This window comes from Lutjanus erythropterus, chromosome 18 (genome assembly GCF_056507025.1).
Source record: "Lutjanus erythropterus isolate fLutEry1 chromosome 18, fLutEry1.hap2, whole genome shotgun sequence".
Classification (NCBI taxonomy): domain Eukaryota; kingdom Metazoa; phylum Chordata; class Actinopteri; order Lutjaniformes; family Lutjanidae; genus Lutjanus; species Lutjanus erythropterus.
The window spans coordinates 5,066,743-5,078,302 of NC_139334.1; the positions used below are offsets into that span (position 1 = coordinate 5,066,743).

The window sequence follows — 11,560 nt, forward strand, 5'->3', positions numbered from 1 at the left end:
ACAGCTCTGTGTTGACATTTCAAAGGCCGTCCTTTACTTACATCTCTCAACCTTTACCTTGTTTTAGCCTCTGGCCCCGCCACCCCCGACTCAGCCGAAAACGTCACCCAACATCTGTCCCCAGAGTCTAGCCGGAAAGCCTACTGGAGGACGTGGGACGGAAGCACCGGGACGCAGCACATGCCCCAATCCCCCAACGTTTTCTCAGAGCACACCACAGGAAGCAACATGTCCCCAGGCAGCCTGGGACACCTCAAGTCCCCCGCACCCGGACGAACCAGGAGCGTGTCAGATTCATCTGCTCCTAGGAGAGGTAATTACAAATGCTCCAGGTGGAACATAGTCACCAAAACATACACTGTGATGTAAAATGCTTGGTGTTGTAGGTCAGAGTGAAATAATGTTTAATAAATGGAAAATGCTCTGATGACATTAACAACGTGCTCATTCTTCCTTGACTGCCTTTTACCTGAATCTTTCGTTCATTCTCGTCTAGATTCGGTGACAAAAACATCGACTCCTTCCTTCAGTAAGAACGGTAAGGCAGCAGGTCAGCAGGGGTCGCCGTGGGAGACCCTCGTCGTGTTCGCTATCAACCTGAAACAGCTCACCGTCCAAATGAACATGAGCAACGTCATGGGAAACAATACGTAAGTGGTCACATTTTCTGCTCCTTTTAATGTTTATATTTTTATTCCCATAAGTTGTCTAAAGTAAGTGCATGCTATGGCCAAGCATACAAGTGAATAAACATTATATTATTGGTAAATGATTATTTCTTTACATTATTATTGTATTTAGTTCCGTTTCTGAAAATATTTATTGCATTTTAGCATGTATATATTAAATGTTCACAAACGACTCACAAACCAGTCTGTGAAGCTTTGCTCAGTCAAAACTGAGCAGTCTCCCGGGTTTCATCACTAAAATTGAATAAAAATCATTAAAAAACAGAAAACTGGCCCTTCATATTGAGGTGGTGACAGTGTGTGGGAACAGGGGCAGATAATTTCCAGCCAGGCTTGTTCATGGAAAAACTTTACAAGGTGTAGGTTTGTTAACAGCTGTTCTCGCCACCATTCTAACATCTACCTTGCATTTAGAAATCCCCAGACAAGCAGTAGGCGGTGAGATCTCTGATTGTCTGGTATTGCAAGACTAATTAAATGCTATTTTTATGAAAAATGAACTAGTAAATATCCCTACTTTAGCTATGTTTTTTGTAACAGTTCGTAGTGTTTGAAAACCCTCTCTGCAAAAATATAACAGCTGATGCAATACTTAATACATATTTATACATAAACAGACATAAGTACACTCCCACCCTCAGGGCTTGTATAGATAAATCCTCCGAGTGCTGCTTAAAATCGGCCTCAAACTTAAATTTGGAAGTAAGAATTCTGGCAAATATTTATAAGAGGGGCTCACATTAGGCATGAAAGCTGTTTTTAGTGAAGTGACTCCTGCTGTTGGACAGAAAATGTCCAATCACATTTTATAATACTGGCTTCAAAGCACTGCCTTCGTGAGAAAGAATGAGTTCAGAAAGTAAAGGTGAAGATATGTGTTAAAGCTGAGAATGTTATTGATTGAGCTGGCCAGCGTCATTTATTTACATTTATTGGGAGAATCAGCTGCTTCACCGATGTCTCTGGGGTGTCTCCTTGCTACAATTCGCACTTTTATCTCCTGCTATCCATCCATTCAGCATCCCCCTTATGGGCTCAATTCATCTCTTATACGCCATTGTATTTTGCTTTATGCAGTTGTTACAACTTTTATCTCTGCAGGTAAAGCAGAATTGTATAAAATCTTGCTGAATCAGTGACAAACACAACACCCAGGCAGCACTGTTTCATGAGCTCTGCGTCTTCATGAAGTAAAAATCATCTTCTAGTCTGGAAAAGTTTGGGCTCTCTGAGCAACACATATGTCTCCTGCCTCCTCCTCACCCAGTCAGCTTGAGATTAAATAATTTAGGACTTCAGAATATTCTTCCGTCATAAAAATATTTACACAATGAAAGAATCGCACAAGCGAAAAGGTTCACCACAAAGTTGTACTTGGATATTAGCAAATGGTTTAATAATGACATGATATCATGCTAGCTGAAGTACATAAATCATTTGTCTAATGTTGGCTTGTCAATCAGACAGACTCGACCGGTCTTTTCCTTTTCAGTTACCTGTGTTTATTCCTGGGGAAGGTCTTGCATTGAGAGTCATTTATCTTTCATAGAGAGCACTCCTTCATTATTCAGCAGCGTTTCAGCAGCGTTCACTGTTGTGTTTGCCCCCACAGCTGGACGACCAGCGGGCTGAAGAGTCAGGGCCGACTGTCTGTGGGCAGCAACCGGGACCGTGAGATCAGCATGTCTGTCGGCCTCGGCCGCTCCAAGCTCGACTCCAAGGGTGGGGTGGTGGGTGGCAATATAGACGTGAACACCCTGGAGATGGTCTGTAAGTAAACAAAACATCAACTTTTCAAGACATCTGGTGTTTTTCCACAACTCATTAGCAGTTCTCGTTGTAGCAGAGTGTAAACTGTGAATGTGGACAGAGTTCACACACAACACTGGCAGCTGTGCAGTGAGAGGATACAGCCTTTATAACACATTTTGCTCCTATTTACTCTCTTACACTTACCGTAAATATATATATTTTTATGTGTTGCATTTGATGTTATAATAGTATATAATATATAAATAAGCAAATATAGGACATTTTTGCATGTTATTTGCATTTATAAAAAATGACACTCCTGCTGCAGCTTTTTATCTCATGTCACAGATTGCACTCTGACTTTTTATACTGTTTTGGGTAATGCAAAATTGTTTTGAAAAATGTAACATTTGAATTTTTGTCCAAGAATAAGACTTGTAGAGTTTCTTTTCTTGTAGATTTATTACTTTAATCTCAGAGAATTTCTGGCTTTGTTCTCACAAATTTATGCCTTTATAATTTCAGAGAACATTCAAGATTTTTTTCATAGATTTGTGAGGTTTTTCTCAAAGAATATCCAAGATTTTTATCTCATAATCCCCCCCCCCCCCCATAAATTTACCTGTTTAATCTTGGAGTATTGCCCTGCTGCCCCTAACACACCACTGTGTGTTCTTGATACTGAAGTGAGGTAAAAATTTTATTATTTCTTTAATTAAATTAAGCAAATGGCTAAATTGACCACTTAATTTTATGTAAGCGAATCTCATCTTTTTTTAATACTGATTACACAATTATACAACCTCTAGTCTACAATTAATAGAATTTGTCAAAGACAAGACATGGAAACCAGGGTATAATCGGCGTACCTTTGCTATTTAAATCTTTAACTTTAATTCAATAATGTAACATTCAAAAAAAAGTTTTTTCATTTTAATGTTACATCATCTCAGTCTTTAGCAGAAAATGAGGTAAAAACCTGGAGGGGTGAACACTTTTACAACCTGCTGGGTCTTTTGGTCTGAAGAGAACTGTTAGTTCAGTTTAAATAAACCCTGTTTGTTTATTTCTCATAACATTCTTCCAAATCAGTTTCTCTCTCATCCAGTTTGATGGCAGCTTAACACCACAGTGTTAACCATTTACTGTCTGTTTTGTAGCCCACATCTCTGAACATCCCAACCAGCAGCCAAGCCATAAGATCCAGATCACCATGGGGTCAACGGAGGCACGTGTGGACTACATGGGTTCCAGCATCCTGATGGGAGTTTTCAGCAATGCTGATCTGCAGCTGCAGGATGAGTGGAAAGTCAACCTGTGCACTGTTGACACCAGCCTATCAGAGAAAAGGTGTGAAATGATGTCAGCAAAGGCTTATCATGCAACACAACACCTCTGCCTACGTGATGAGACAAATACAATATTTACTGTGTGGATGGTCCAGATGCAGTGATGTTTAATCTCTTCTATTTCCATCTGCTTTTTTGCTTTTTTTAAAATGTTTTCAACAGTTTGAACTGTTTTAATCTCTAATCTCCCTGTTTCTCAACCTTTCCCCTCCCCCTCTCTTCCTCTCCCATCCTTCCAGTGAGATCTTTGTCCATGGAGACTTGCAGTGGGACATTTTCCAAGTGATCATTTCACGCTCCACCACGCCAGACCTCATCAAGATCGGCATGAAGCTGCAGGAGTTTTTCACTCAGCAGTTCGACACCAGCAAGCGGGCCCTGTCCACCTGGGGCCCTGGACCCTACCTGCCCCCCAAAACCCCCATCAACACTGAGAAAGGAGCGGCAGAGCTTTGTAAGCAAACCTCTTTCTCTTTTCTGCTGCTGGGTGAAATCTTTAATTCAGGCTGTGGCACAGCAAGTGTCTCAGGCAGTCGTGCTGGTTGAAGAAAGTAAAATGATTTGTAATTCTAATAAGCTTAATTTGTATACCACTTTTTCAAACAGTTGACAAGGTGCTTCAACAACAGAATGTAATCAAACATGCTCCTGAGATAATTAAAAACAAACAAAAAGCACAAGTAGCATACAATTAAAAAGACTGGAGGCCATATAAGGATGAAAACAACATAAAAACTGATCCTGCCAGCACTAGCACCATGTCTCGTGTTCAGGTCAGAACTGATTTGTCTGCCTCCGCCCCCCCCACTCCCCCTCACATCTCATTTTGTGTCTCTTGACCGTCTCTGTCACACAGACATGGATGCAGCCCATCACCGCCACTGGCCCGGGGTGCTGAAGGTAATCGCCGGCTGCCACATCTCCCTCTTCCAGATGCCTCTGCCCGAGGACGCTGTGCAGCTGGGCGGTTCAATGAGCCTCCATGGCAATCACATGACTCTGGCCTGCTTCCACGGGCCCAACTTCCGCTCCAAGTCGTGGGCTCTGTTCCACCTGGAGGAGCCCAACATCGCCTTCTGGACAGAGGCACAGAAGATCTGGGAGGACGGTGAGACAAAACATTCATTTTGAGGGACTTCTTTTGTCTAATCTGTTGTGAAAATATATTTTAGTCGCACAGTTAGATCACAGATAATTCTGGATTTATACACTCGAGTTTGGTACTGTAATACCCTTTTGATGACTGACCTTGGTGTCTACCTCAAGGCTCCAAAGATGATTCTACCTACATCGTTCAGACACTGGATTTTCATCTTGGCCATAACACCATGGTCACCAAACCCTGTGGTGCTCTTGAAAGCCCGATGGCCACCATAACTAAAATAACCCGCCGGAGGCATGAAAACCCCCCACATGGAGTCGCTACTGTCAAAGAATGGTTCAACTACGTCACTGCCATGAGGAATGAAGGTAACCTTTTTTTTTTTACCTATTTAATGCAAATCACGCATTATTTCATAAAATATGCACCAGTTTGCATATTTTCAGAGCATAAATCTGAACATTGTGTTTGTGCTGCAACTGGTTTTGTCGAAATAGTCAAAGTGTAGCAAGAAACCCAAATGTTTGGACTTCTCTGTTGACTAGTGAATGAAAAAATGTTTTGATTTGGTTTGTTGTTTGTTTGGGTTTTTTTGCCTGCCATGGCTGTCCTTAAAATCATTTATTTTTTATTTTGCTGTCAGGATGCTAGATTCTTCAGAAAATTTCAAATCACCTCTGTGTGTGGACCATTTCTAGGTCAGATTTTGCCATTGCAGATGCTGGCCTGCTGTGGCTTGTAGCGTAAATACTGAACTTCTTAATGATACTGGAAAAAAATGTGTAACAATATGTATATATGATAGATATGTAAAAGGATAAGTTCCACAACAAACTGACCCCAATGTATGTGGCATAGAGAGAAGAGACAAGTTTAGCCAATTTAGCATTTTATCAGAAAATAAACCAACATAACTGTTTAGAAAAAGCATGAGATGTGGAAATGGATGGCATCAGTATTGAGAGGACTGTGTGGATGAGTGCATATGTGAGTGTTGACAGCAGCAAAAGGTCAAAACAAACTTAAACCTGGATATTTGGAGCCAAGGGGAGAGAAAAGAAACAGAACAGGCAGGTACTTATAGCTTTGGTGGGTGCCCACACAGGTGCCACCACATTACATTAATGATCCTCCATGACTGCCAGCTCCTACAGGAAGAGATCAGCTGCACCACTGCTGGCAGAGAGGGAGGGGCTTGGGCACAGATCGTAGGGGGAAGGGGGGGGGGATGTCCCCCCAGTCAATACATGACTGGCAATGACTAGAACAACCCCTTCTCCAAGCAGATGAGTCCAGGGCTTATTTTCACCACTTTCTCCCCCTAAATTAAAATAAGATTTGAGGGGTCATAAGAGTTCAGCCTTTCTGAAAACACCACTTACACAGCAACGTGAACTCAAACTGGATCTCTCAACGACCATAATGAAAAGAAGGAATAACTACAGCAACCAAAACTGTTGTAATATACTGTATATGTGGACATGCCAGTGTTCTTCAGATAGATTTGAAAAAAACTGTACCCATCAGGATTAATCGTACACACTATATGGTCATACATACTACTTTCACTTATGTAAATGTGATAGAAAAATTATTGTAAACACCTCTCAGTATGATACAGTGCAGTTCAACAGCACTCAAATCAAACAAAATCGACAAATACTGATATGACTGTCATGAAATTAGAATTGATTGCAGAGTTGGTGTATTAAACAGCATTAAGTTTAGCTAAGTTTAAATAATAAAGTGACAACTGAGTGTAAATGTCTCAAATTTCAAACTTTTTTAACTTCAGACAGCTCTGAGCAAAAGAAGTTTTTCCAAAAGAGCTTTTTTTGTCTGACTTTCTCTTCAGTAGCTGCCTGTTATCTTAAATGTAAAATAGGTGCAGATAGTATTTAACAAAGCAGAAAAGCAGAGAAGTGTGAACATGACCTTCAGCTCAGAAGAGTTTTGACGCCTCTTATCTCTTGTTTCAGAGTTGAACTTGCTCAGGAACGTGGAAGCCAACAACCAAGAGAGCGGCTCGGCTGCCAAGAGCTCCAGTCTGCTGAGCAGCTTCTGCAGCTCCTCCAGCTACAACCACGAAACCGAGACAATCTTTGCTCTTCCAAGAATGCAACTGGACTTCAAGTCCATCCACGTGCAAGATCCTGATGAGCCCTCTCTAACAGGTAGGACTCAGAGGTCACTGACAGAATTTTTTTTAACTAGGGAAGATAAATCCGAAGGCCGTCCATCATTCTGAAAGATTGAAACACTGAGAGCGATCTACCGTGACGAGAGGTTGTGTCGGTTGCAGCGAGGGAGAGATCACCGTAAGCTGTATAAAAGATAGATAGAGAAATCTTTAGCCAAATAATCACAAACTCACTGCAGGGACATTTTTCAAGTGAAAAACTTTTTAAAAATCCACAAAGAGGAGGAGAAGATCAAACAAACTATTTACAAGCTGTAAAAACATCCAAAACCAAAGATCTGGAGGGAAAGAATGAAGGAAAAAAAGCTTCCTGCTCCACACACAACACCTGACTGCCTGTACATGGGGGTGGGGGGGGGGCAAACTTGGAATGATGTGGGTCTGGGGGTCCTCCCCCTTGAAAAAAAAAAAGAAAAAAGTACTTTAAAACTAATTTCCTACATTTCTCTGCACCAAATCTTGCATTAATTCAAGATCTTGTACATGTTAAAGTAAAATGAACCAATCTGTTGTTACTTTTAGAGCGAAGTAAAGACGCCATCTATGAAGAACTTTGTGATCATGTAAACAAGTTTGTGCTCTACTTGGCAATTTAATCAGAAATCCATTGGTTGTATATAAATGTTGATGATACAACAAAAAATATGGGAAAAAAGACACACCCACAAGCATACTACACTTTTGCTATGCAAAGGCTTGCATTATTTTAGATTATTTTATTTTAACAATATAATTTTCATTTATCATTGTTGCAGGCCTACAGTGATTCTCTTACTGTAAACGTGTGGCCTGCACACCAAATAAAAATAAATGTTTAAGAGTTCATCCACAGAGCCTCACAAGAAGTTGGAACCTGAAAATATTTGATACTTTTGTTTGTAAAATGACCGAAACGATTAATTTAATTATACTCAAAATAGTAAGTAATTCATTTTTTGGGGTTCGACTAATGGAGTAATCATTGCAGCTCCACTTTAAAAGTTAATTCTAATGTTTTTCTTTGTTCCAGACTCTAACAGCAAACCCAAAGTGGAGTGCAGCGTGGTGACAGAGTTTACAGACCACATCTGTGTCACCATGGACGCTGAGCTCATCATGTTTCTTCATGACCTGGTGTCCGCCTACCTGAAGGAGAAGGAGAAAGGTTTTTGTCTTTACAACAATTCATTCATTCTTTAATCTAAAAACCGTTTTCACTCAGCCAGTCGTTGAGAAAACAATTGACGTTGAGTCATATCAAGTGTCCACGCTCTGTGGGACACATCCATGAGTCACCTACAACAGGTGCAGCAATGAAAATTTGATTCACGAGTGAAAACGCCTTCATAGTTCTAGACACGGCGCTCTACAGTACAGTACGTCAAGAAAACGACTTCTCAAACTATCCGAGGAGGAATAACAAGATGAACCACATCTGTCTGCCTCTGTACCTGTGAAGCTGTTTGTATGCTGTCGGACACATTTTGCAGAGCAGCATGAGACGCAGGAAGCTGAGTGTTATTTCCACACGCAGCAGGGAGGTCAGGGACGCCCAATGCAGGCAGCATTTTAATGGGCTTCACATTGTCAGAGAGGAACAAATTAGCACTCTTTATTCTGGCAACCTCGCATTCTTCATGACAATTAAAACAGTGCCGGGACTTTGTTCTGTTGATTTCTGCAGCTGAATAGAAGGAGAACAGAGGCGAGCAGTAAAGATTTTCATCAGGGTTTGATTAAACCCGATTAATTAAAGTGGGGCAGATGGGTATTTGAATGTGAATAGAGTCTGGATCTATACTCTGAAGGTGCTTTATTGTGTTCTACTTCTGGGTGTTGTTGAATGTGTTTGCCATGTTAAAAAGAAAACATCCAGGCAGTGACAGCCTTATCGTGTCTCCCCCCCTGTGTCCCCAGCCCTTTTCGCCCCGCGGATGTTCGCGGCTCGGCCGGGACAGAAGAGCCCCACGGCCCAGCACGATGAAAGCTCCACGGACAAGGACAAGGACGACAGCATCAACTACACCACGGTGGACTGGAGGGAGTTCATGTGCAACACCTGGCACTTGGAACCGACTCTCAGGTCAGCTCTGCTCTGCCGCACAGCAGAGTGTTTTCAGACGCACACACCCTTTACATGTGACGGACTCTGACTCACAAAGCTCGTTCATGAATAATGCTCATTGGAAACCATCGAAGGAGAAAACAGAAAAGAGCATTTGTGTCACTGTAAGCATCTGTGACCTCGTTGCCAAACCAGATTTGTACAGTGACGCACAGACCAAACACGCAAATCCGCACATAGAAAAAGCTGTCATGCATCATTGTTAAGACTATTAGAGAATGTCACACAAATTTAGCTTTTTTTTTTTTTCAATTTATGTTTTTTTTTGAGAGAAAGTCACAAATCATTCGTCATTCTGACTTAAAACATGGGCCTTTTTTTGTATGTAGTCAACTATAAAGAAAAACAAGTTCAAAACATTGAAAATCAAGCTAAAGATGTAAAGGAATCAAAAACAGAAACAAAAATTAACGCTAAATTAAAATTTCCTTACATTCATGCAGGTTATTTCTGCTGTTTAAATCTCATTTCACGCTGTTGTCATGAAGCCTGTTGTGTTTGTGTATTTTTGTCCTGAGACTTCCTCTGAGGTTTTTTACTGTGAGTTTTGACTGAAAGCTTTGCATTGAGCTGTGCATTCAGAGAATCCCTTTACTTAGTTAGAAGTAGAAATACTTCAATGTGAAAATCCTGTAAAAATAAAAAATAAAATACAAATATTAGCAGTAATGTACTTATAGTATTAAAATGGAAAGTTCTCACTATGTGAAAAAATTACGTTCCATATTATCTATTTTTTATTAGAGCGAATAAACAAGGCAAAGCGTAGTTTCACCAGAGCTGAGCGGTTTAGGCTACGTTAAATAAACAGAGTAGAAGAAGCAGAGGTTGGGAACTGGAAACAGCCAGTTGTTTTCCAACGACCAATAAACCTCATAAGAAGAAGAAACAAAACCAGTCACCATGTAAAGACGTCATCAGGAATTCTTTTCATGGTTCAGAACGTGCATAAAAACACACTGATGTAAACATGTCTACTGACTAAACTTAACATGTCTTCTGTCTTCAGGCTCATCTCCTGGACAGGACGTAAGATCGATCCAGTGGGTGTGGACTACATCTTGCAAAAGCTGGGCTTCCACCACGCCAGGACTACGATTCCCAAGTGGCTGCAGAGGGGCGTGATGGACCCGCTGGACAAGGTTCTGTCAGTGCTCATCAAGAAGCTGGGCACCGCCTTGCAGGACGAGAAGGACAAGAAAGGCAGAGACAAAGAGGAACACTAAGGAATACTCAAACCACTGTAACAAAAGCTGTGCAGTAAGTTAGCTACAGGTCACAAACACTGGATAAAATACTGTATTACAAAGGCCACTACTGTACAACACACACACACACACACACACACACACCTCTGTCAAACATGCCCATTTTACCTGTGAAGTTCAGCTTAGATGTTTACTGTGGTACACGCCACTAGCAGTTCTGACTGAAGCGTTTTGCACCAATGTTATTCTCTGTATATTTTGAACAAAGTAGCAGATGTTAGTATAATTTGACTGCTTTAACGGTAAAACCCTGCCTCTTTTACCTGTTCTAAATGACCTTACTGAAATCGGTTGAAAGTTTATTTTAAGGCTTACCAATATTTCATGAGAAATGATTTCTTAAACCATTGCCTTTTCTTTGTTTCCCATGGAACACATGGTAGATATGCTTTATGTATTTTATAGCGTAGTTTTAAGATATTTAAGAACAGTTCAGTGACAGTGTTCTTGATTTCTTTTTTTTATTATTTGATGTGAACAAATAAATATTGGGAGGTTACGGCACATCATCCATGCAGTTATGAGGATGAAATTGTAATTATAATTTGAACCAAGATTACTATTTATGGGTATGTGAAATGCAAAGTCTATAACATGTATTAGCTTGGTGTGTCAAGCTTATTTTTGTCTTTTTTTAATCCATACAGTAGAGCCAGTGTATATAATTAAATTTCTTAAATGTGTTGATTTCCTAACTTAATAAAAATATTGCCGTTCAATTTTAGATGAAGCTCAGGTCTCTTAATTTGGCGTTTGCTTGAAATCATTTTAACGGGCATTTTTACTTTCAATTTTAGAAATATGCCATTTCTCTAAGTCATTTCTCTCGTCTTGAGGAGTACAACTGCTTGTGAATAATGTCTTCTGTAGCACTGAGCAGAGGTTCCACTGGTCTTAAGAAGTCTTAAATCCAACAATAACAATTTAGGCCTTAAAATGTCTTAAACATAATCTTGACTGGTCTTAAAAATTGATTGGATTGAGAAGTTCATGTTAGTGAGTCATCAAGTTGCATTAACCTCAATTTCTTTGATCACTGCGTAACAACTAGAACAAAAAAATCAACATGGACTCAGATTTTCCTTCATATCCTTTG

The 11,560-nt window shown here is 40.4% G+C and overlaps 1 protein-coding gene across 1 annotated transcript in view; it reads left to right on the forward strand.

The window, feature by feature from the left end:
* The window catches only part of bltp1 (bridge-like lipid transfer protein family member 1), an 86,535-nt gene extending 75,347 nt beyond the window's left edge, over positions 1 to 11,188 (forward strand). The window contains exons 81-91 of the mRNA XM_084743260.1: positions 68 to 313; positions 497 to 650; positions 2,302 to 2,459; positions 3,602 to 3,791; positions 4,030 to 4,244; positions 4,647 to 4,898; positions 5,057 to 5,260; positions 6,872 to 7,066; positions 8,102 to 8,236; positions 8,989 to 9,154; positions 10,206 to 11,188. Of these exons, the coding sequence (XP_084599386.1) occupies positions 68 to 313; positions 497 to 650; positions 2,302 to 2,459; positions 3,602 to 3,791; positions 4,030 to 4,244; positions 4,647 to 4,898; positions 5,057 to 5,260; positions 6,872 to 7,066; positions 8,102 to 8,236; positions 8,989 to 9,154; positions 10,206 to 10,422 (2,132 nt within the window). The 3' untranslated portion in view covers positions 10,423 to 11,188. The remainder of the gene's footprint in view (positions 1 to 67; positions 314 to 496; positions 651 to 2,301; positions 2,460 to 3,601; positions 3,792 to 4,029; positions 4,245 to 4,646; positions 4,899 to 5,056; positions 5,261 to 6,871; positions 7,067 to 8,101; positions 8,237 to 8,988; positions 9,155 to 10,205) is intronic.
* Positions 11,189 to 11,560: the final 372 nt, after the last annotated feature.